This window comes from Macrobrachium nipponense, chromosome 12 (assembly GCF_015104395.2).
Source record: "Macrobrachium nipponense isolate FS-2020 chromosome 12, ASM1510439v2, whole genome shotgun sequence".
Classification (NCBI taxonomy): Eukaryota; Metazoa; Arthropoda; class Malacostraca; order Decapoda; family Palaemonidae; genus Macrobrachium; species Macrobrachium nipponense.
This window is the reverse complement of record NC_087205.1, coordinates 5,082,595-5,109,991: the sequence shown is the minus strand read 5'-3', so window position 1 is coordinate 5,109,991 and position 27,397 is coordinate 5,082,595. Positions and strand designations below refer to the sequence as shown.

At 38.4% G+C, this 27,397-nt stretch overlaps 1 protein-coding gene across 1 annotated transcript in view; it reads right to left on the bottom strand.

Moving 5' to 3' along the window:
• LOC135225107 (uncharacterized) overlaps nt 1-17,747 on the bottom strand; it is a 40,304-nt gene extending 22,557 nt beyond the window's left edge. The window contains exon 1 of the mRNA XM_064264363.1: nt 17,709-17,747. Coding sequence (XP_064120433.1) covers nt 17,709-17,747 — 39 coding nt within the window. The remainder of the gene's footprint in view (nt 1-17,708) is intronic.
• Between the last annotated feature and the right edge of the window lie 9,650 nt (nt 17,748-27,397).

Genomic DNA, 27,397 nt, shown 5'->3' with positions numbered 1-27,397 from the left:
TATATTAATGATCAGTTAACTCTCACTTTGCACGATGCAGTTGATAAGCTCTGCCTTTCTATCCGGACTTATTTTCCAAGTGAACTTAACTAGTTTTTTTATTCTCTTTTCTCTGCTCTCTTTTTCACTTATGGTATTCCATTTTTTGGAATCTTTCTGTAGATAATAATAATAATAATAATAATAATAATAATAATATAATAATAATAATAATAATAAGAAGGATATGGGATATCCTTCTTATTGTTATTATCATTGATGTCGCAATACCATGGGACACCAGAGTTGCACCACACCGAGAAAGAGAGGGAAAAATTGATAAGTATCAATACTCCGACAATAATAAGAAGGATATGGGATATCCTTCTTATTGTTATTATCATTGATGTCGCAATACCATGGGACACCAGAGTTGAAGAGAAAGAGAGGGAAAAAATTGATAAGTATCAAGATCCGAAAATAGAAATAAGAAGGATATGGGATATGCCAGTGGAAATCGTACCCATAATCATAGGAGCACTAGGCACGATCCCAAGATCCCTGAAAAGGAATCTAGAAAAACTAGAGGCTGAAGTAGCTCCAGGACTGATGCAGAAGAGTGTGATCCTAGAAACGGCACACATAGTAAGAAAAGTGATGGACTCCTAAGGAGGCAGGATGCAACCCGGAACCCCACACTATAAATACCACCCAATCGAATTGGAGGACTGTGATAGAGCAAAAAAAGAAAAAAAAATTAACAATAATAATAATAATGATAATTTTCTTCAGAGAAGAACTTAATTTTAATAACAATAGCATCTCGTTTTGATACAATTACAATTTCTGAATGAAATACAAAAAATAACTTTACGAAACAGATAAATGTATCGTTAAGACTGGAAAACGTTATCCACTCCGACTACCAAATATATTATAATTATAAATGACAATGTCGCCATGATCCAATAAAGTTCATTTCCTCAGCATTAACCTCGATAATTCATGTAAGCCATTATTATTTCTTAATGAATTAAATTGCTTTGCTAATTCCGAATGCATCAGCTGATTACTTATAAATTCGTAATACGTTTAGGCAGCTAGGGTACAGGGACAGGGAATAACTGATATACTTAAGTATCAGTTGTATATTCTATAGTTCACAACTGCATGTGTTTAAACTTGTACTTATGTTTCCTTTTTAGCGATAGTAGGGACATTAATAGTTGCTGCTACTATTGTCATTGGTGATATAAATGCCCCTCTAAATGTGCAAACATTTAACTAAAAAAAAATAAATAAGTCCACTGACATGGAAAGCAAGCTTCCATATCATAGATATTGCTCACGTCCGAAAGAAAAAAAAAAATAGATAAACAGACGACGAACAAATAAACCTAAATCCGCAAACTGGTAAAATATATTCGTATCTAAACAGTCAAGTAAATCCGAAAAATTAATTGAAAGGTAAATCGTGTTTTCAACTATATTATTATTATTATTATTATTATTATTATTATTATTATTATTAATTATTTTTTTCTTTTTTTTTTTTTTTTTTGCTCTATCACAGTCCTCCAATTCGACTGGGTGGTATTTATAGTGTGGGGTTCCGGGTTGTTGCATCCTGCCTCCTTAGGAGTCCATCACTTTTCTTACTATGTGTGCCGTTTCTAGGATCACACTCTTCTGCATGAGACCTGGAGCTACTTCAGCCTCTAGCTTTTCTAGATTCCTTTTCAGGGATCTTGGGATCGTGCCTAGTGCTCCTATGATTATGGGTACGATTTCCACTGGCATATCCCATATCCTTCTTATTCTATTTTCAGATCTTGATACTTATCCATTTTTTCCCTCTCTTTCTCTCAACTCTGGTGTCCCATGGTATTGCGACATCAATGAGTGATACTTTCTTCTTGACTTTGTCAATCAACGTCACGTCTGGTCTATTTGCACGTATCACCCTATCCGTTCTGATACCATAGTCCCAGAGGATCTTTGCCTGATCGTTTTCTATCACTCCCTCAGGTTGGTGCTCGTACCACTTATTACTGCAAGGTAGCTGATGTTTCTTGCACAGGCTCCAGTGGAGGGCTTTTGCCACTGAATCATGCCTCTTTTTGTACTGGTTCTGTGCAAGTGCCGGGCATTCACTTGCTATGTGGTTTATGGTTTCATTTTTCGTATTGCACTTCCTACATATGGGAGAGATGTTATTTCCGTCTATCGTACTTTGAATATATCTGGTTCTTAGGGCCTGATCTTGTGCCGCTGTTATCATTCCTTCAGTTTCCTTCTTTAGCTCTCCCCTCTGTAGCCATTGCCAATTGTCATCGCTGGCTAGTTCTTTAGTTTGTCTCATGTATTGTCCGTGCATTGGTTTGTTGTGCCAGTCCTCTGTTCTTTCTGTCTTTCTCCTGTCTCTGTATATTTCTGGGTCTTCGTCTACTTTTATTAGTCCTTCTTCCCATGCACTCTTTAGCCACTCGTCTTCACTGGTTTTCAGATATTGCCCCAGTGCTCTGTTTTCAATGTTGACGCAGTCCTCTATACTTAGTAGTCCTCTCCCTCCTTCCTTTCGTGTTATGTATAGTCTGTCCGTATTTGCTCTTGGGTGTAGTGCTTTGTGTATTGTCATTTGTTTCCTGGTTTTCTGATCTATGCTGCGGAGTTCTGCCTTCGTCCATTCCACTATTCCTGCGCTGTATCTGATTACTGGCACTGCCCATGTGTTTATGGCTTTTATCATATTTCCGGCGTTGAGTTTTGACTTGAGTATCGCCTTGAGTCTCTGCATATATTCTTTCCTGATCGTGTCCTTCATCTCTTGGTGTTTTATATCTCCTCCTTCCATTATTCCCAGGTATTTGTATCCTGTCTCATCTATGTGTTTGATGTGCTCCCATCTGGTAGCTTTATCCCTTCAGTTCTCGTTACTTTGCCTTTTTGTATGTTGACTAAGGCGCATTTTTCTATTCCAAACTCCATCCTGATGTCCCCAGATACAATCCTTACAGTCTGGATTAGGGTATCTATTTCCTTGATGCTCTTACCATACAGCTTGATGTCGTCCATGAACATCAGATGGTTGATTTTGTTGCCTCTTTTCTTGAGTTGGTACCCGGCATCCATCTTCTGTAGTACTTTTGTCATGGGAATCATGGCTACTACGAAGAGTAGTGGGGACAGTGAGTCGCCCTGGAAGATCCCTCTCCTGATATTAACCTCTGCTAGTCTTATTCCAGAGCTTGTAAGTATTGTATTCCAGTTGCGCATTGTATTTTTGAGGAAGCTGATGGTATTTTCCTCTGCCCCATATATTTTCAGGCATTCTATTAGCCATGTGTGTGGTATCATGTCGAAGGCTTTCTTATAGTCTATCCATGCCATCCTTAGGTTGGTTTTTCCTTCTCCTACTGTTCTTCATTACCATTTTGTCTATCAGAGCTGGTCTTTTGTACCCCTACACTTCCTTCTGCAGCCTTTCTGTTGGTAGGGGATGGTTTTTGTCTCCTCTAGGTAGTTGTATAGCCTTTCACTGATGATACCTGTTAGTAACTTCCACATTATTGGTAGGCAGGTGATAGGCCTGTAGTTACTGGCTATATTTCCCTTACTCTTGTCTTTTTGTACTAAGGATGTTCTTCCTGTGGTCATCCATTTGGGTGCTTGGTGATTTGAGATACAATGCTGGAGTTGTTCTTGCTATTCGTGGGTGTAGGGCCTTGAAGTTTTTGAGCCAGTATCCATGGACTTCATCGGGACCTGGGGTTTTCCAGTTTGGCATTTTCTTTAGTTGGTGTCTGACTGTGTCTGTCGTGATCTCTGTGAATCTTTGTTTTATTCTCCCTGTTTCTTCTTCCTTGACTTCCTGGAGCCATGTTGCATGTTTGTTGTGTGATACCGGATTGCTCCATATGTTTTCCCAGAGTCTCTTACTTGGTTCGGCTTCAGGAATTTCTGGGTGGTTGTCTTCCCCTCTTAGTTGGCTGTATAGTCTTTTCTGGTTGGTTCCGAATAGTTTGTTCTGTTGGTCACCCATTCCTGTTCATGTACCGTTGGATCTTGTGTGCTTTGGCCTTAAGCCTCTGTTTTACATCTTCTATTGTGTTGTTTAGTCCCCTCTCTTGTACTTTGTATTTCTCGTTGAGTTCCTCCCTTGTTTTCTTGCTTCTTAGCCTTTTTTCTGCCATCTCTTTCAGTTTACTCAAGTCAGATCTCATCACCATGATTTGCTTTTCCAGGCGCCTTTTCCAAGGAGGTTGCTGTTTTGGTTTCTGTCGGGTTGGTTGTGACGGTGGTGTTGGTGTTCGAATCCCCATCAGTTCTGCTACTAATCTTGCTCCTGCATATGTCAAGTTATTTGTTTCTGTGATACTGGTGGTGTGTATTAGGCCCCATTATTTCATTGACCTCACTTGTTTTCTCCCTTAATTTCTTGGTGTTGTAGGCTTTCATGGAAGGGATCTTTGTTCTCTCTGTATCTGGCTCCATCCATTGTCTAATCTTTTCTACCCATTCCGTCCTCTCTGTTACTTCGTCGGTGTTTCTTCGTGTGTCGTTGTTTGATACTTCATCCTCCCTGTCGTCTTCTGTGGCATCGTCTCTCAGTTCGTCTTCGTGTAATTCGTTGTCGTGTGACATTTCCCTTTCCAGTTCTTCTCTTTCTGTTGGGGAGAGCCAGTTCTTTTTCTTTATGTTCCTTACTTGGTCTGCCAGCCTCTGCTCTGTTTGGGGGGTGTTATTCCTCTCATTCCAGATGTTGATCAATCTTCTTCTATATCCTCCTCTCCGTCGGGTTGCTTCTGATGTAGCATCTCCATATTTTTCCTTATTTTCTTCTCTTGTCCATTTCTTCCTTTTTGCCTCTGTAGCTCCAATCTCAGGCTGTTGATTACTTTCGTTATGGTGATCAGTTGCTGGATGACGACCTCCAAGTACCTGACCGTCTTCCCCTTCAATTGGGTTGAATACCTGGTTGCCGGACGAAGCTCCTCTGTTGCCAGGGAGGTTCCATTTACGTCGTTGTCGTTTATTCCTTCATTTCTTTCCATCATTGCTGAGTTTTGCTATTTAACCCATAGCTGGACCCTACCCCATCAGGGATAGGTACTCATTTACAGCTGAGTAGACTGAGGAGATTATGGTGAAGATCCTTTCCCAAGGAATCAACGCCGAGGAGAGCGGTCACCCATCCAACGACTGACCAGCCCCAATGTTGCTTAACTTGACTTAAGTCTATTGAAGACCTAACCAACTCCTCCACGGCGCCACATATTATTATTATTATTATTATTGATTATTATTATTATTATTATTATTATTATTATTATTATTATTATTATTATTATTATTATTATTATTATTATGTTCTTACCTTCCCAGGTTTTACCATGCATCACATAGCAGTGGATATGCAGTTCATTCTAACAGTCTTGCCATATCTTTTGTGGGGTTCCCTACCACTCAATCTACAAGGCTGATTTATTCCGGCTTTGAGCAATTATGGAAAAATCTTCATGGTACAAATGTTTTTTTTTTTTTTTTTTTTTTTTTTTTTTTTTGCTGAGCAAACCCACATGACTCTTATTTCGTATATTAAATTTTTGGTCTTATCTTTCTGTTATTTCTCATTTTTTTCTTTTTTTTTCTTACCTGGTTTCTCTCCTTGTCGAAGCCATTTGGCTTGTAGCATTCTGCTTTTCCAACAACGGTTGTAGCTTGGTTAATAATAGTGATAGGAGCAGAGATGGTAATAGTAGTAGTAGTGTAGTAATCCTATTTCATAATTATTTCCAGTCTCTTCCAGATGAGAGGAAAACTCACTCTGCTGTGGTGCTGGCTTCTGGGAGTCTCAGTGGGATTCTACCTCAAGGTTTTCTCTTGCAATGCAATCTCAAAACGAATGGAAAAGGTTCCTTGTGAAAACATCTACGCAGAAGGTAGGTTGTGTAATATATCTCGTACTCTCTCTCCTTCCATGTGTGTGTGTGTGTGTGTGTGTGTGTGTATTTGCTCAGCAAACTAATTCGATTTACTCCTTACTACTTGCAGTCTCACGAACTCGTTATTTTCCTTGCAACGTTTGATCAATTCAGCATTTCCCTTGCATATCTCTCTTTCGCCTTGCAAAACCACAAGATTCGCATACCTTCTTTCATTTGTTTAACTTCCCCCCATATTCTCTTCATGCCCAGCTACCCGACCAATCTCCCGTCCATCTATCCACCTGGCGCTTCTCTTTTCCCACACCTTCGAATATCTTCACATCGTTTATCCTTTCTGCCTCTCTTATTCCACGCACGTCTCACTGGAAATTCAAAAGGCTGTTTTGACGACGACCACACCTTACTCCTCGAGAAAGGCTTGATCTACCAGACACTCTTTTGTTTCTATTGATTTGTATCTTCCGTTCCACAACCGCTGTACAACCGGTGCTGCCCTTCGGTGTACTGTACTTTGATCCTCTTCTCCCTTCATTCTCCTATCACTTTGGATCTTTCATTTTTCTTACCTGTTCAGTGCTATTCATCCACAATATCTTAAATCATCTACTCCACACTATTCTGGCTTCCATTTGATCGCAAGACCTTTTCACTTGCTATCATTCTCAGTTAGATGTTCCTTTCCATTTCTTTCTCCATTCTGCGCAATTTCTCTTCACTTTTGGCAGTTAGCACTGAATTTCCTGCACTTTATTTATTCGTATACTTCGTTCGTTACCTGAATTCTTAGGCTATTAAGTTGCAGATTCTTTAACTAACTGTCTTCAGTCATCAATAAGTAAACTAATGATATGTTTATCTTTTGTCCCAAAATTACTCTTATGCAAGAGTAATTATTTCACGTACAATCACCCTGAGACATCTTTTAGCATTTTCATTAATGTTGTTAGGAGCCATTTCGTGAGTCTACCATCGATTTACATACAGGTACAAGCAGATCTTGAAAATAATGAATTGAGGTGGCTACTGCCCTAAGTTACATCATGTGCCCGTGGAAAAGATTCCGGGTTAGCTTGTTTTATAAAGTACAAAATTTTTTGTCCAATTCCAGTTACTATTTCACGGAGCGACACAGGCTGAGCCCAGAAAAGGGATTTTGACGAAGGAAAAATCTATTTCTGGGCAATGACCTGTGTCGCCCAGTGAAACCCACCCCTTCTCATTCTTCCTCACCCTATTTGGCCCTTTGTTCATTAGGGAAAAAGGTGGTACTATTTCCCATACACACTTGTCAAATATTTTAAGTGTGAGCATGCATGGAATTGCGTCCTATATCCTGGTTGCGAGTTGTTGGAATTTAAAGTTTAGATATTTAGAAAATAAGGAGTCTTAGTTAATAAAATAAAAGATTATGATATAATTTGACCTGAAATAAAATATGAAACATTTTATATTTTGAAAATTCTTGGAAAATCAAGGCAAACAAAAAATTTCTTTTTATTCTGTGGGCTTTGTCAGTAAGTTCTCAGTTCAGATCAGTGAGAATATGAAGAAACGCATTTACTTACTTTTTGAATCACATGACCAGCTAACATTAATTAAGTACTTGAAAAATGACACGTAAATAAACATTCCTTTTTTTGTTACAGAAAGTATGGGCAAATTCAGCGACGGGCCTAAGCTGCAATTCGCCATAGTTACCTGTTTTGGTAAGTAAGACGAATGCATCAATGGGCATTTGCATTGCATAAACGTTATTCGTATATCTTGCAATAAAACAAAAAATATTTTCTTGTGAGCTGCATTCTAATCATTCAAACCAGTGTATTGCCGTTGTATAGTGTAATATTCTTCATTTTTAACTATTTTATTTTCATGCAAGTCACCATCGGTACAGATTGAAGGTCTCGTAACTCAAAGGTGATTAGATATTAATATGACGCGCAGTTTCCCAACCGCACTTAGGTGTCAGGCCAGGAATGATTCTATCCTTTTCTCGTGTGTGTGCGTGTGCGTGTATGTGTGTGTGTATGTGTGTGTGTGTGTTTTTTTTTTTTTTTTTAATCATCGACTCACGACTGCAAATCTCTCCTCTTCACTTACGTTTCTCGTTCACCGACGGTTCGCCTCCCTTCATCTGCTACCGTCTCCTTTGTTAGATAATCTGGTGTTTCAGATTCATACTGTGGGGCCGGCAGTAGGTTGTAACTTCTGTTTCGGCGCGATTGTACCCGACAGATATCGCGGGCATGAGCGCCCTTTTAGCATGGCGTAAATTCTCCCCGAGGTAATAACAAGCTATTGCAATATGCAGTTGATCCTGCGTGCGTATTTTTATGGCGTATTATTTCTATCAACAGCCCATATATATATACATACAACAATTATGTGTATGGTTGTGATATATATATATATATATATATATATATATATATATATATACATATATATTACATATATATATATATATATATATATATCTATATATATTATATACATATACCATATAACATATGTATATATATTATATATATATATATATATATTATATATAATACACAAAGTATAAAAGTAATACAGTCGTATATTGTTAATTAATAATGCCTAAAACATTGAGTAGTCAAGAGGAACCGAAACTACCCAGAGTACAGATCACTGCCAATGCTGGATCTACATGAACTCTTACAGGATATTAAATTTTCTTGGCAAATATGCGCTTAAATCCTTATACAAACAATCTAATGCAAATTTCTATATAGTGCAATGTTAAAGAAATTTAAAACAATTTCTTGGAATAGCTTCTGAACTCAGATCTAGTCCAAATTGTCATCAAAGCTTCCTATGTCCAAAACCCACACTCTCCCGAAATTTCCCAAGAATTTGTTCGTCACTTTTTGAGATATCGCGTGAAGAAACAGCCGGATAGACAGACAAACACACGCAGGTGAATACATAATCTGCATTCAGCTTCGCGCAAGAGGTGTAAAACTTGGTAGCTGATTCTAGTCATAAGTCAGATCACGGAGGAAGATGATGGCAGTTAAGTATGAAGAAATTGAATCCGATGACAGTCATCTGTCAAGGAATCAGAGGAATGAGGGTGATAATCTGTTGGAGGCCGTATTCAAAGTTTATCAGAACTTTATTTTTTTTCCTCGCCATTTTATGTGTTCTTTTTCTAGTGATAGTGAATTTCGCAATTCGCGTCCTTGGAACGTGAAGGATCACAATTTTCCTTTTGAAAACGGGATAACGCTGGGAATAATCCCAGCAATCAAGGTTCTTACCTAAAGTTATTCTTCATCTGCTTCTTTCCTCTGTTGTAGTTTGCAAGGAAATCTATGATTTCGTTAATGATCATATACGGAGAACGATAAACCATAAGAAAAAGACTAAAAAGCAATTGAGAAGCATAGAAAAGAGAAAATACTACTGATAAGAAGGGAGGAAACAAAAAGAAACGAGGGAAACTGTGCCACCAACTGTACGACTATCATTTCTTCAAGTCGACTGTTGAATACGACAAGTCCCGAGGTGTCAGATTCTCATGGACTTTTATTTTCCGTACTGTGTCATCTTCGGTAATCTTCCATGCTATTGTTGGTTAATCTGCATTGAAATATCTAAAAAAAACTTCAAATATCTAAAGACAATGTCTCTTTACGGGACTTTGTCTCGTAAAGACTACAGTATGCCTCCTCGAACCTCATTAATGCTCATACTGACGCCTCAAATTTTTCACAGTTTCTCAGACATTGATTTCTGGGATGAGGTTGCAAGCCTCATTCCAATGCCTCCTTATATTGTCATAAACTCTAATGAGTCAGCAGCGTCTAGCACTGCTTTAATCTTTTTCTTATGGATTAACGTTCTCCGTACATGGTCACTGACGAAATCGCAGAATTCCTTGCAAAGTAAAACACACACATAGAGAGAGAGAGAGAGAGAGAGAGAGAGAGAGAGAGAGAGAGAGAGAGAGAGAGAGAGAGTAAGTAGAAGAAATAGAACTGTGGATATAAATCTATTCAAAAAGGAAACCATGATTCATGGTCCAAGGAAGGGAACTACGAAATCCACTAACTAGAAAAATAAAACGAATAATATTGTGAGGGAAAAGAGATCTAGTTCCGTTAAGCTTGGAATACGGCCTCCATCAGATTATTAGCGTCATCTAAGTACTAATCAGACTTGTGAAATGTTGCTAAACTTCACTCAGGGAACACAGCATTCTAGCTAAATCCCTTTACAATGTTCAGTGCCAAGAACAGACATGATAAGGAGTTGATGAATATTCTGGAACGAATAGAATTAACGGTCTCAAATTCTGCTGGACTTATCTCGCCAAGACCGACTTTACGACAGATGTGTTAAAATTTAAAACGGTATATACAAAAAGCGAAAAACTACAATGAATAATAAGCCACAATACAATTTCTGCGACGATGTGGTATATGTATACTGCAATTGAACAGATCAATAAGAATTCTAGTTTGTAAATTGTAGGACAGAAAATCGAATGTCATACTAAAAAATGGTTGTACTTACAACGTTTACTGAGCTCTACCAGGAAAGCAGGATAGTGCAGGTAGAGAAGAAAAAGGTTCGAATGGGAAGCGCAGGTATCCTTTTGTAAATCATTTCGTAATGTATGGGCGGTTCCCATCCCTCACGCCATCACTCAAACGATTTTCGCCTCAATTCCCCCGCGCAACAGAGTCTGCTTCTCTCTGTCTTTCGTAGTTTCGTGGCTGAGCAATGGGAAATGCATCTAATAGGTGGGTTTCTTTTCCACATTGTCTAATTGACACAGTAATTTTTTCAATCAGTCTTGCGTCGTTCTTCGGTCATTCTCTTAAGTGGGTTTTAAAGGCGAGAATAGATAGTTTTCATTCTTCTTAAATAGAGAATAAAAATACAGTTATTGTAACAACATGTACTTATATGGAAATTGTTCATGCTGTGCATAGTCTTCAATTACATATCACACCCAAGAGATTCTTGAAACAAAGGCAGTTATTATATCAGTTATATGACAATTGCTTATACGGCACATATTCTTCATTGGCTTATGACACCCAAGAATTTTAAAGACGAAACATGTAAATTTCAATACCACCGTAACGAAAATTCCCAAAACCCCTTCTAGTACCACTACATTACCCCATACCATAGAGTCCCACTCCACAACAACAAAAATAAACGAAGGAAGAAAAAAATTCTCACCGGTCCGAAGGAGAGTAATGTGTACGATATTCCCGACAACTTTTAATGGAGGCCTTGTCTTGAATTACTGCCAATACCCGTCGTGTGAGAGGATACAAACAAGATAACAATACCTGAAAGATTTCTCCGCCATAATGAAATCGTTTGAAAATAATAGAGATTTCAAGTACATATATTTCAGGACAGCTATATACTATGTGCTTATGCCGTGGTTCGAATATTTGATTATTTCGAATATCATTGCATAGGTTTTATATATATATATATTATATATATATATATATATATATATATATATTATAATATATATAAACATTTTTGAATAAATAAACTCCACTAGATACCATCCAGTTTGAGTGAGATCCTGTTAGTAATATATATATATATATATATATATATATATATATATATATATATATATATATATATATATATATATATATATATATATATATATATATGTGTGTGTGTGTGTGTGTGTGTGTGTGTGTGTGTGTGTTTGTTAGGTTTTGATTCCATTCTGTCGAAGCTTACTGTATAGGTTTATGCTTTATCTTCTCTTTCCAGAGTGTATGTGAATAATAATAATAATAATAATAATAATAATATAATAATAATAATAATAATAATAATAATAATAATAATAAATAATAATAATGTGGCGCGTGGAGGAGTTGGTTAGGTCTTCAATAGACTTAAGTCAAGCTGAAGCAACAATGGGGCTGGTCAGTCGTTGGATGGGTGACCGCTCTCCTCGGACGTTGATTCCTTGGGAAAGGATCTTTACCATAATTTCCTCAGTCTACTCAGCTGTAAATGAGTACCTATCCCTGATGGGGTAGGGTCCAGCTATGGGTTAAATAGCAAAACTCAGCAATGATGGAAAGAAATGAAGGAATAAACGACAACGACGTAAATGGAACCTCTGGCAACAGAGGAGCTTCGTCCGGCAACCAGGTATTCAACCCAATTGAAGGGGAAGACGGTCAGGTACTTGGAGGTCGTCATCCAGCAACTGATCACCACAACGAAAGTAATCAACAGCCTGAGATTGGAGGTACAGAGGCAAAAAGGAAGAAATGGACAAGAGAAGAAAATAAGAAATATGGAGATGCTACATCAGAAGCAACCCGACGGAGAGAGGATATAGAAGAAGATTGATCAAACATCTGGAATGAGAGGAATAACACCCCCAAACAGAGCAGAGGCTGGCAGATCAAGTAAGGAACATAAAGAAAAAGAACTGGCTCTCCCCAACAGAAAGAGAAGAACTGGAAAGGGAAATGTCACACGACAACGAATTACACGAAGACGAACTGAGAGACGATGCCACAGAAGACGACAGGGAGGATGAAGTATCAAACAACGACACACGAAGAAACACCGACGAAGTAACAGAGAAGATTAGACAATGGATGGAGCCAGATACAGAGAGAACAAAGATCCCCACCATGAAAGCCTACAACACCAAGAAATTAAGGGAGAAAACAAGTGAGGTCAATGAAATAATGGGCCTAATACACACCACCAGTATCACAGAGAAACAAATAACTTGACATATGCAGGAGCAAGATTAGTAGCAGAACTGATGGGGATTCGAACACCAACACCACCGTCACAACCAACCCAAACAGAAACAAAACAGCAACCTCCTTGGAAAAGGCGCCTGGAAAAGCAAATCATGGTGATGAGATCTGACTTGAGTAAACTGAAAGAGATGGCAGAAAAAAGGCTAAGAAGCAAGAAAACAAAGGAGGAACTCAACGAGAAATACAAAGTACAAGAGAGGGGACTAAACAACACAATAGAAGATGTAAAACAGAGGCTTAAGGCCAAAGCACACAAGATCCAACGGTACATGAACAGGAATAAGGGATACCACAGAACAAACTATTCGGAACCAACCATAAAAGACTATACAGCCAACTAAGAGGGGAAGACAACCACCCAGAAATTCCTGAAGCCGAACCAAGTAAGAGACTCTGGGAAAAAACATATGGAGCAATCCGGTATCACACAACAACATGCAACATGGCTCCAGGAAGTCAAGGAAGAAGAAACAGGGAGAATAAAACAAAGATTCACAGAGATCACGACAGACACAGTCAGCACCAAACTAAGAAATGCAGGAACTGGGGAAAACCCCAGGTCCGATGAAGTCCATGGATACTGGCTCAAAAACTTCAAGGCCCTACACCCACGAATAGCAGAACAACTCCAGCATTGTATCTCAAATCACCAAGCACCCAAATGGATGACCACAGGAAGAACATCCTTAGTACAAAAAGACAAGAGTAAGGGAAATATAGCCAGTAACTACAGGCCTATCACCTGCCTACCAATAATGTGGAAGTTACTAACAGGTATCATCAGTGAAAGGCTATACAACTACCTAGAGGAGACAAACACCATCCCCTACCACAGAAAGGCTGCAGAAGGAAGTGTAGGGGCACAAAAGACCAGCTCCTGATAGACAAAATGGTAATGAAGAAACAGTAGGTACGAATAAGGAAAACCAACCTAAGCATGGCATGGATAGACTATAAGAAAGCCTTCGACATGATACACACATGGCTAATAGAATGCCTGAAAATATATGGGGTGCAGAGGAAAATACCATCAGCTTCCTCAAAAATACAATGCGCAACTGGAATACAATACTTACAAGCTCTGGAATAAGACTAGCAAAGGTAATATCAGGAGAAGGATCTTCCAGGGCGACTCACTGTCCCACTACTCTTCGTAGTAGCCATGATTCCACTGACAAAAGTACTACAGAAGATGGATGCCGGGTACCAACTCAAGAAAGAGGCAACAAAATCAACCATCTGTTAGTTCATGGCCGACATCAAGCTGTATTGTAAGAGCATCAAGGAAATTAATTGATACCTTAATCCAGACTGTAAGGATTGTATCTGGGGACATCAGAATGGAGTTTGGAATAGAAAAATGCGCCTTAGTCAACATACAAAAAGGCAAAGTAACGAGAACTGAAGGGATAAAGCTACCAGATGGGAGCAACATCAAACACATAGATGAGACAGGATACAAATACCTGGGAATAATGGAAGGAGGAGATATAAAACACCAAGAGATGAAGGACACGATCATGAAAGAATATATGCAGAGACTCAAGGCGATACTCAAGTCAAAACTCAACGCGGAAATATGATAAAAAGCCATAAACACATGGGCAGTGCCAGTAATCAGATACAGCGCAGGAATAGTGGAATGGACGAAGGCAGAACTCCGCAGCATAGATCAGAAAACCAGGAAACAAAAGACAATACACAAAGCACTACACCCAAGAGCAAATACGGACAGACTATACATAACACGAAAGGAAGGAGGGAGAGGACTACTAAGTATAGAGGACTGCGTCAACATTGAAAACAGAGCACTGGGGGCAATATCTGAAAACCAGTGAAGACGAGTGGCTAAAGAGTGGCTGGGAAGAAGGACTAATAAAAGTAGACGAAGACCCAGAAATATACAGAGACAGGAGAAAGACAGAGAGAACAGAGGACTGGCACAACAAACCAATGCACGGACAATACATGAGACAGACTAAAGAATAGCCAGAGATGACAATTGGCAATGGCTACAGAGGGGAGAGCTAAAGAAGGAAACTGAAGGAATGATAACAGCGGCACAAGATCAGGCCCTAAGAACCAGATATGTTCAAAGTACGATAGACGGAAATAACATCTCTCCCATATGTAGGAAGTGCAATACGAAAAATGAAACCATAAACCACATAGCAAGTGAATGCCCGGCACTTGCACAGAACCAGTACAAAAAGAGGCATGATTCAGTGGCAAAAGCCCTCCACTGGAGCCTGTGCAAGAAACATCAGCTACCTTGCAGTAATAAGTGGTACGGAGCACCAACCTGAGGGAGTGATAGAAAACGATCAGGCCAAAGATCCTCTGGGACTATGGTATCAGAACGGATAGGGTGATACGTGCAAATAGACCAGACGTGACGTTGATTGACAAAATCAAGAAGAAAGTATCACTCATTGATGTCGCAATACCATGGGACACCAGAGTTGAAGAGAAAGAGAGGGAAAAAATGGATAAGTATCAAGATCTGAAAATAGAAATAAGAAGGATATGGGATATGCCAGTGGAAATCGTACCATAATCATAGGAGCACTAGGCACGATCCCAAGATCCCTGAAAAGGAATCTAGAAAAACTAGAGGCTGAAGTAGCTCCCAGGTCTCATGCAGAAGTGTGTGATCTAGAAACGGCACACATAGTAAGAAAAGTGATGGACTCCTAAGGAGGCAGGATGCACCCGGAACCCCACACTATAAATACCACCCAGTCGAATTAGAGGACTGTGATAGAGCAAAAAAAAAAAAAAAAAAAAAAAAAAAAAATAAAAAAAAAAAAATAATAATAAATAATTTATTTATGGTATTTTCAACAGAACTGTTTCTTGTCATGATAATACTTATTCCTTGGAAAAATTTTTTTTAGGATATTTTCTGTTTCGTAATACAAGTTAAAATGCTTTCAAGTGGCGCCAAGTTCTCCTACTAATTCATATCGTCTGAGAGATGAAAGGAACAATCATTCCATTACTTTTACCATACACAATAAAAAGAAAAAAGATATCACAGTATATAAAGAAAAATTATGATTGAAGTCTTGCACTTCTTTTTACAATGAAAAAAATGCGATTGTCATTAAGATGCGCGAATATACATGGCTCTTCTTCATAATACGAAAACCATTTATTTACATACTATTGGATGTCGCCGCCTGACCCCGACATCCCAATTTTTCAGTTGGAGTGGGCTATTATCCAAAATATAAGAAGTTAAGTACATCTTAGTTTCAATCAGACCACTGAGCTGATTAACAGCTCTCCTACGGCTGGACCGAAGGATTAGATTTTTACTTACGTTGCTAGGAACCAATGTATTACTTAACAACGGGATCCACAGTTTATTGTGGGATCCGAACCATATTATATCGAGAAATGAATTTCTAATCATCAGAAATGCATTCCTCTGATTTGCGCCGGCTGGGAGCGAACTCGGGCTACCAGATCGGTAGGTGATTACGCAACCGACTCATCCAGAGAGGAACTCTACAAAATATAATAAGACTTGAAAAAACAATGATGCGAAAAGCCTGCAGGTCGGTACCAAGCCTGGATAAAAAGTAAGACTGGACGTATCATTGAAACTTCAATGGCCACCTCTAAAAAGAACCTGGGGCTATTGAAACTTCCAACTGACCTGGGGTGTCTGGTATAATCGGGAAGTAGGTAATTATGAAATCGGAGAGGCTAACTAAATAAGTAAGTCTCTTTTTAATTTTTTTGTTTATTTTATTTATTTATTTATTTTTTTAGATGTATGAATAAATGAATAAATACACGAAAGAAACTTTCATGCATAAGCAGCCGTAAAGCAGACATAAATCTCTCTCCACTGAACCGGTCTCTGCTTTCCCATGACTATCTTGAGGATCGCCCGTGCACAGCTATTTACGTTCGTCCAACCATCACGATTCAGTAGATAATCAAACAACATCTGATGTGGGCGGCCATGTACGTAACAACTCTTCAAGAGCGAGCCCACATACATGCAGAGAGAGCAGATACCCAAGAGAGAGAGAGAGAGAGAGAGAGAGAGAGAGAGAGAGAGAGAGAGAGAGAGGTGTTAACTCTGAAATATCTCCAAATCCCGTTTGAGTAATTATATTCAGTCGAACCAAAGATATAATTAAGTTTTAGATATATACTACATCAGAATCCACTTGTATGAAAGCAATTAAGTAATGAAGAACGAACGCGCACAAAAATATAGAAAGATAGATATATATATACATAGATGAATAGATGTATAGAGAGAGAGAGAGTCCCGAATATTTTCCAGTCACAGCAAGTAAAGGACGCTATTATAGTATTAGTTTGTGTATGCACAACGCACCCAGACGGTTCGCGCAGTGACAGTGACCCTGGTCCTCGGCGTAGACTCCGGACGGTGAGTCATCCTTCGGAGATAGATCATGCCTTTGGCGAAGACGGGTCGCCTTGAAAGGGCGTATTTATTTGATACGTAGTTTTTTTGGGGGGTCTCATTGTGAGCCATTAACGCGTGCGCCAGAGCGCTAAGGTTTTCCACAGGTTTCAGTAGCATTTGGCGCTTTATAATTCAAGGTTTTTAACGCTGCCCTCAGCCACCCTCTTCAATCCGGGATTGGGACCAGCAGGAGTTATATAAACTCTCCCCACCGTCACCCCTATTCAGTGACGGAAATGTCTGAAGAAAATGAAGAGATAACGTATTAAAAACAGGCTGGATGCAGCGAACAAAAATTCAGCATTGCAAAAATCTTTTAAATTCAGAACATTCATAATTCAGTGGCTTGTGCAAGCAACGGGATCTTTTATTCATATCAGAGGCTTCATTCATAGAGATGCACAATAGCAGCTTCTCGGGGGCTTCCTCTGCATATCAAAGACGGTGTTTCTCCCCCGCCCCTAAAAGTGCGGGTGGAACCGCTATACGTCTCTCCATAGAAAGTCTTTATTCTCTCACCTTGCCCTCTGATGAAACCTTAGATCCGTTGCCATTCATTAGGCACAGTCTAACTGTGAGTAGGTCCCTCGTTCGCTTTCGTAGGTCGACGGTCCGGTTTGTTGATTTCCGAAATGCGCAAAATTTCTTGTTACATTTTTAGATAGCTCTGTCGATGAGAGCTTGTAAACTCATAACAGTCCCAAGTTCGGATGGAAGGGGAAGGTCGAGAGTTTAATAAACCTTCCATCTTGTTACTTAATAAACCTTCCGTCTTGTTACTAAGTCTTGTATTAAACTGTAGCAATTTGAAATGAGCAACGAGCGGCAGTCGGTTACAACAGAGCTCAAAAGACAAATAACAATGAATGAAAAGTACATTTGAAAGACAAATCTAAGGTTTCCGATTGACTGCACACGACTAAGTTCACCCTATAAAGTCATCATTACTTTTACTAATAATGTGATGCGTATTTGCAACATCACTCCAAAAGTAAATACTTAGAAATTTGTAACGTACTTTTGGAGTCTAGTGTGACTAGCAATGGGTCACAATGAGTAACGAAATCCCTGCTAGGCTAAATTTCTAATTGTCAATTCGCAGGAAGAAGAAATGGGAGCCAAACCGCCCGTATCTGGAGGAGTCAATTGAGGCAACTCCGGGTTCTTTTCAAATCTATCGCAGTCTTGACGTCATCTACGATTCAGTAAGTTTCTTCATAATAGTAATTGCTATTCAGCGCTAAATTTAACGATAAAAAAGACGCTTGATATTCCTGGTACCGAAAAATGCTATCTCTGTACAGAATACTTATGCAGAAGTTATGAAGTTTGTACTATATCGCGCATGTAGTAACCGAAAGGAGTATTCACGGGTTCATTTGACGTTTTATGAACACAATGTTAAATGCCTTTATGCCTCCTTTGACTTGAGTGGCGAATACTGTACCTGTTAGTTAGTCGACCATGGATGATCACAAACTCATGCCAAAAGACTTAGCATTTTTATGTTTTCAAATATTACCCAACGAATAACCAGTTAATATCAAATTCGCTATACCTCGGGAAAATTTACATCCAGTAAGTATAACCAAACGTGTGCCATTTTGGGTCATCAGGTGATATAAGCGCTTATTTCAGCTCTCTAGTACAAATTCCTGTCGATTTCAGGCTCTGCGATTTAAAACAGAAATCAATCGCTCTTCACCGTAGTAGCCCTGTAATAACTATAGCCTTGTATGTCGTTATGCCAGTTACATCACCTCGAGAGCCTATTCTCATCATATTCTTTTCATTACTTCCAATTCTGTGTCGATATTTATATTCATAAGGTTAGAAGCATATTAGTGTGTGGTTTGGTATCAATACTGACCAGCTGATATAACTCGGAGATAAAAAAACTAAAGGTAACTCATCAACCTTTATGAACACTTTATGACCGCTGATTTTATCATCTCTCTCTCTCTCTCTCTCTCTCTCTCTCTCTCTCTCTCTCTCTCTCTCTCTCTGTTCCAGAATCAATATTGTGTCCCCAATGTCGCCGGTGTACAACGAAATCGCTAAAATCACCTCCGACTGGCCAGAAAACTACAGGAGGAGGATAACCTTCGGCCCTCAACGTCGAATATTCTACCCTCGGGGACTAGAGTACACTCAACACCTAACCTATCGCAAGTGCGCCACTGCGAAACTCTTCCTGCCGGCGATCTTCAAGGACATGGATGCCCTCATCGTCTTGGATAACGACGTGCTCTTCATGCAGCCCCCCGAGGACCTGTGGGAAGAATTCGGGAATTTCGAAAGGCGGCAAATTAGCGGCATAGCTCCCTGCTTGGCTAGGTATGGGAGAAATTTCACAGCAGTAAGTTGATCGTCGTGAATTGCTGATTAGGCTGATAAAACATGACAAGAGTTTAGAAAGTGTAGAATTATTCATAATAGTTGTATGCATCTCTTTTTTTGGATGATACTTAATCCGTTACACAAACAGAAGGGAAAATAATAATTTTCATTTCTATAGGGTAATAGGGTAGGTACACAACAAATGAGTCAAGTATATATACACACACACACACACACATATATATATATAAATATATCTATATATATATATATATAGTATGTATTATATGTATATATATGATATATATATATATATATATATATATATATATATATATATATATATGTGTGTGTGTGTGTGTATGTGTGTGTGTGTGTGTGTGTGTGTTTACTGAGTCACTTCCGTAGGGATTATTCAGCAGCTTACGTGGCTCATTACCTGGATAAGAGTAGCCAAATAACGTATATTCTATAAGTGACTATATGCATTCCTAAACATTTCCTTCCTTTCAAAGTTCCCCGCCTATGGGTTTTCCGGCCTGAACACGGGCGTGGTACTGATGAATCTGACGCGTATGAGGAGTTTCCGAAGCGGATGGGTGTCATCGATTACGGATTCCTTCATGAAATACAGGAGGAACTTCTCCCTCTCCGACCAGGACATTCTCACCAATTTCTTCAGCGAGGTGGGGCTTTGCGACTGCAGCGTCGGTTAGATGATTTTCATTGACTTTGGTGGATTTATTATTCGTCCATGATTTGACGAACTGACGTATCTCATTTTGTTTAAAGCATTGGAATTTTCCAGCCAGACTGTCAGTTTTTGATACTCCATAACATATCAAAACTTCAGTCTGTGCCGTCACACTTTCCAACCAAATTTCCTCGGAAGTTGAGCTAAATAGAAGCTATATAAAATATCAAAACCCTTGAAGCCTATTTTCTCATAAGGGAAAAAATTACTTACGCCAGTTCGCCAAACTAGGGACGAACTGATGATTGATTGAACTGAGTCTCGTGGCTGCGCCGCATTGATTGACTAATTGATTGAGTTGAGTCTCGGCTGGTTCACTGAGATTGATCTTGTGACATCACTTGCTCGACTGATTGATTGATGTGGGAATTATGAGTCACAAGTAGATAGACTGAGGGAATTCTCTTGGGGTCACTGTGTTGGTTCTTTGCTTATCATAAAACCATTTTTCAAATTGATTGAACGGGTAATTAATGGATTGATTAACTGATATGATTTTTAATATGTACTAGTACCAAAAATATAAAACTGATATAATCCTGTGTACTGGCGTCACTGCATACAGTGAGTTTGAGTCAAGGCACCATTATGTCTCATAGGAGTGGGGCAGTATCTCACACTTAACCCTCCCTTTTTATCCGGACCAGGAGCTGATGACGACTTAAGAATATTTACTGGATTGTTGCAGTTAAAAATAAAACGATACGAATATTTCTCGCGTGACAACTCCTACACAAAATTCAAAGATGCCAGTTAATAATTCCATACCTTAGAGTAATGAAATTACTGAGTAACTGGTAAAAAAAAAACGAGTTAGTGGTTATCATAAACACGAATGAAGATCAATGAAGTCGGTGTAGATGTCATCGTTATCATCATTATTCATTATTATTATTATTATTATTATTATTATTATTATTATTATTATCATTTTTTTTTTTTTTGCTCTATCACAGTCCTCCAATTCGACTGGGTGGTATTTATAGTGTGGGATTCCGGGTTGCATCCTGCCTGCCTTAGGGTGCCATCACTCGTTCTTACTATGTGCGCCGTTTCTAGGATCACACTCTCCTGCATTAGTCCAGGAGCTACTTCAGCGTCTAGTTTTTCTAGATTCCTTTTCAGGGATCTTGGGATCGTGCCTAGTGTTCCTATGATTATGGGTACAATTTCCACTGGCATATCCCATAGCCTTCTTATTTCTATTTTCAGATCTTGATACTTATCCATTTTTTCCGTCTCTCTCTCTTCAACTCTGGTGTCCCATGTATTGCGACATCAATGAATCAATGAGTGATACTTTCTTCTTGATTTTGTCAATCAACGTCACGTCTGGTCTATTTGCACGTATCACCCCTATCTGTTTTCTTATTAACCATAGTCCCAGAGGATCTTTGCCTGATCGTTTTCATACACTCCTTCAGGTTGGTGCTCGTACCACTTATTACTGCAAGGTAGCTGATGTTTCTTGCACAGGCTCCAGTGAAGGGCTTTGTCACTGAATCATGCCTCTCTTTGTACTGGTTCTGTGTAAGTGCCGGACATTCGCTTGCTATGTGGTTTATAGTTTCATTTTTCGTATTGCACTTCCTACATATGGGAGAGATGTTATATCCGTCTATCGTTCTTTGAAAATATCTGGTTCTTAGGGCCTGATCTTGTGCCGCTGTTATCATTCCTTCAGTTTCCTTCTTTATTATTATTATTATTATTATTAAATTATTATTATTTTTTTTTTTTTGTGGGGGGGGTGGGGGGGGGGGGGGGGGGGGGGGGGGGAGGTTTATCACAGTCCTTTAATTTGACTGGGTGTATTTATAGTGTGGGGTTCCGGGTTGCATCCTGCCTCCTTAAGAGTCCATCACTTTTCTACTATGTGCGCCGTTTCTAGGATCATACTCTTCTGCATGAGTCCTGGAGCTACTTCGGCCTCTAGTTTTTCCAGATTCTTTTTCAGGGATCTTGGGATCGTGCCTAGTGCTCCTATGATTATGGGTACGATTTCCACTGGCATATCCCATATCCTTCTTATTTCTATTTTCAGGTCTTGATACTTATCAATTTTTCCCTCTCTTTCTCTCAACTCTGGTTTCCCATGGTATTGCGACATCAATTGAGTGATACTTTCTTCTTGACTTTGTCAATCAACGTCACGTCTGGTCTATTTGCCAACGTATCACCTATCTATTATTATTATTATTATTATTATTATTATTATTATTATTATTATTATTATTATTATTATTATTCAACGAATTAATCTTATACAGGGTCATGTCAGTTCTCCTGATAAATATCCTATTTATGACGAATATGAATATTGGAATTCTACTCAACGACCTGAGTCAGAAAAACGAATTATAAGGAGAATTGAAAAGACCTGTGCAAGGTTAATTCGTTGAAAACTGCCATTATTTTCAACAAAACATGTATCAAAGAAGGTTTGTTCCCTGCATATTATTATCATTATTATTATTATTATTATTATTATGATTATTATTATTATTATTATTATTATTAATTGCTATATCACAGTCCTCTAATTCGACTGGGTGGTATTTATAGTGTGGGGTATTATTATTATTATTATTATTATTATTATTATTATTATTATTATTATATTATTATTATTATTATTATTATTATTATTCAAAACAAGGAAAAATTGGAATGGAGCAAGACTGAAGGGCAATTTAATTATAAAGCAAGAAAGTCCGTGTAAGTCTATTATCCCATCCGGTATACGTGTCTGTCAATATGTGAAAGTCAACGCGGGAAGCATGCTCTCGCTCATTCCTCACCCTTATCAAAGAAGAGTGATTTTCATAAAGTCAACGCCTCAGTCTTCCCTTATAAAATGCAAAGCGTTCCTGAGACTTGCAAGGAGCCTCAGCAACATGGTGAAAATCGGTTGTGGGTCAAGACGAGGCCCGAGACCTGAAAATAGTGGTTAAATTACGAGGTGAATAGATCAAAGCTTAACCCAAAGTCATCAATGCAGCAGTAAAACCTCTTGACTTTCGGGGTTTATCCTTCCTCTCTTTCATCTTATCCTCAAATGTTCTCTTTAAATTCATTTGTGACGTATTTACTATTATTGGGCTGTCTTCGCAGTTGGCATATTTCAACTTTTATATTCGACTCTTTTATTCAGTATCACCTAAATCTCTTTTAGTTTCATCACCCTGTTGTTTACCGTCGTAGCTTAACGAAACAGACAGACAGACTAAAGGAAAACAAGAGAAGAGAGAAAACCGGCGGCGTCAAAGGATGAATCCCGAAAACGCGGTAAACAATGATGGCCGAATAAACCAACCGTTTATTCACCCCGTCCGCAGGAGAACTCCAAGTTCCTCTACGAGTTGGGATGCGAATGGAATTATCGAGCTACCGTATGTCAGAGTGACTGGAACAAATGCGCCGCCGCTGCCTCCAGGGGCGTGGCTCTCCTGCATGGCTGTGACGGCACCTTCAGAGTCAACAAGGAACCCGCGATCAAGGTCTGGACATTTCTTGCCTTTATTTCCGTCTCTGAACCGCGGCGGAATTCAAATCCTTTCCTAATTTCCTCGTGCATAAACTTGATGGACTTTTTCTTTCCTTCTTTTTATTTCTGCTTCTTTTACTTCTCCCCCTTTTCTCATTTTTTCTAGTCCTCTTTTATTCCTTCTTCTTTGCTTGAGAAAAAGTTGGGCTCTATTTGTTTTTGCCTACTCATCTTCCTTCCGCTTTGTGTAATTCTAGAATGATTGGTTGATTGTTTGAAGTCCGCCGGGATACACGAAGTCATTTATATTCTTGATTTATCATTCACTCTCATGAATTTTAAAAAGTGACGCAAGGAACCGAAACGTGTCACTGTAGATCGTCAGGTCTGAAGGAACAATCGGTCATGAAAATTTCATGGGGTCACCATTTTCTTGATGCCAAATTCCTCACTGTTGTCAGACCTCGTCCGACGTTTCATGATCTCATAAAACTAAATTTTACTGATTTCATATTCTCACAAAGTAAAATTATCTCGCGCCCTGCTTCTTCATTATGCTACGTTTTTCACAAGGTTAATATTCTAAGAATTGGAAAATTCTACAGGTTCCATATGATTGTAAAACTAACATTTTTTCACAGATTTCAACTCTATGCGACTAAATTTCTGAGCTAGTTATATTTTATCTTGAACCAAATTTTCATTAGCTCCATTATTCCTATAAGGATAAGGTGTCATAGGATGCATATCGTCAAAAAGCTTCTCTATTTCTCATAGGTTTTATGCTCTCATAACTGAAAATAAAATTGTTAAGATAAGAGAAAAAAAAAATCATCAAAAATATCGAAGAGCAAATTTACATATGACCAAAGTGGAGCTTCCTGTCTGAGGGATTTGATTCATATAAACGAAGTGACTGTCAGCCCTTATGTAAACTATCTTTTTTATTCCAGGCAGTCTTCCAAGCATGGGAGAGATACCAAATAGGATCGCCAATAAAGGGACTCGTGTCCCTACTTGAGGAGGCACTCAGCATGCCTTTTGCCAAAGGATGTATCGGGCTGTCGAATATCAAGGACATATTCTTGAAGGGTCTCAAGAGGCACCTTGCCAGAAAACACACTGTCACTGCAGAAGAGGGATCTTAAAAGAGTCCATGCGGAATATAAAGCAAAATGTTTCTTTTATTTATTTGCTATTATCTTTTCTCTGTTTTCGTATGCATATACTTGGACAAAGACAGCCATGCAGATATATATATATATATATATATATATATATATATATATATATATATATATATATATATATATAACTATAAGGCAGTCCCCGGGTTACGACGGGGGTTCCGTTCTTGAGGCGCGTCGTAAGCCGAAATCGTCGTAAGCCGGAACGACACTTGGAAATATGCCTTAAACTAAGAAAAAGTTAGAGAGACCTTACCTGTGTGACATGCAAGTATTGCATGATGTGTAGTGTGGTTATTTCAATGGCAAAGGATGGTTCTTGAAGGTATAATTCTTTATTAAACTCTTGTGACACTATAAAGCACAATGTACTACACTTAATCCTTAGGTTAGATTATACACTAAACACTATATTATGCACTGTACACTACGTAGTATGTATGTAGTAATCCTTTGGTAGATCCTGGAGTACACTAAAATCCCAGTCTGGTAGCTCTGGAAGGTAAAAGTATAACACAATTAGTACAAAATACTACACAAAGTCCTGAATGCAATATGTAAATTATAGATATCAAGAGTAAAAGAGTTAATGTATGTTAATTAATTCCTTACTTTTAGTTTATAATTCCTTACTTTTGAGTTATATCAAGAGTAAAAAAGTTAATGTATGTGAATTAATTCCTTACTTTTAGTTTAAAGTTGTCATGCTATGTAACCCTGGATGCACAAAGTCTTATGTGCCCCATAGCTACATCATTCAGGGGGTTCTGGAATGTACAAAAAAAATAATTAGTATAAGTCAGTAAGGTACTCTATGCATAGTAAGTTACATACAGTAATATGCACCATACAGTGGTTTAATATCACATATATAACATGGTATAAAACTTAGTTAATGTATGTTAATTAATTCCTACCTTTAGTTTAAAGTTGTCGTGCTTTGATGTAACCCTGGATGCACAAAGTCTTATGTGGCCCCATAGCCTACATCATTCAGGGGGTTCTGGAATGTACAAAAAAATAATTTTGTCAGTAAGTACTCTATGCATGTAAGTTACATACAGTAATATGCACCATACAGTGGTTTAATATCAACTGGTATGCATAGTAAATGATTTGGTCTACACCCCCTGTTCAGCAGGGAGTGTACAGTATGTACGTAATTCCATGAGGGACCTTGATCACTTACCCATGTGAGAGATCTTGGTCACTTTTTTTTAGTATGTACGTATAAAACTTACTTAATGTATGTTTTACTACTATGTATAATTCCTTACCTTTATGTTATGTAGTAACCCTGGACAAAGTTTTATGTGGCCCATAGCCTGCATCATGGAGGGGGTCCTGGTTTTCTGGAATGTACCAAAAAAGATCAATGTTAAGTCATGTTATGTATGTTTAGTTTAAGTTACATACAGTAACCATACGTACATGGTTTATAACATGTATGTACATAATCAAACTTGGTTGGAAATTCCTGTAAAAAAAAGTTATGTACGTATGTAATACTACTGTATGTAAAAACCTTACTGTTCATACTTTGTTACACTACATGTTACATGTGATACGTATACTTTCCTGAAGGGTTTTTTCCATCCAAAAAGGGTGGTTCTTCTACTTGTAGTTATCCATGATGACACTTGTAGTAATTTGTTAGTAACAACCTGGAGTTGTGTGAAAAATGTTGGTTCTGAAGGAAAAAGTAACAAAATTAGTGTACAAAATATACACTACAGAAAGTTGTGAATGCAATATGTTAATTACTGTAGATATATCAAGAGTACTAAAGAGTTAATGTATGTTAATTAATTCCTTACTTTTTAGTTTAAAGTTGTCGTTCAATGTAACCCTGGATGACAAAGTCTTATGTGGCCCCATAGCCTACATCATTCAGGGGACTCTGGAATGTACAAAAAATAATTTTGTCAGTAAGTCCTCTATGCAGAGTAAGTTACATACAGTAATATGCACCATACAGTGGTTTAATATCACATATAACATGTAGTATAAAACATTAATTTAGAAATTCCTTACATAACTACCAAACTTTTAGAGTCTCAAAGCTGTTACCTAGGTTGTGGGGAGATGGAGGTGGAGGTGTAGAGCATTCATGATAAGGATGCATTCCAAACCTAACTTCAGTGTGCTTTATCACAGATAACAGGCTAGGATGATGGGCAGTCTGGAATGAAGAATTAATATTAAAGGACAGTATGTATGTTACATACATAACATGGTTATTACATATGTAATAATAAAAACATTAATAAAAAAAAGAAATGTCCTTACCAAATTCTAGGTTGGTTGGCTTGCTTACTGGGATGGCCATATGGTACATGAGAGTGGGTGGCTGGGCTATGGAGTGGGATGGGCAGGTGCTTGGGAGTCTCTGGAATGATAAAAAAATATATAAAATGATAGTTACTACTACTGTAACTAC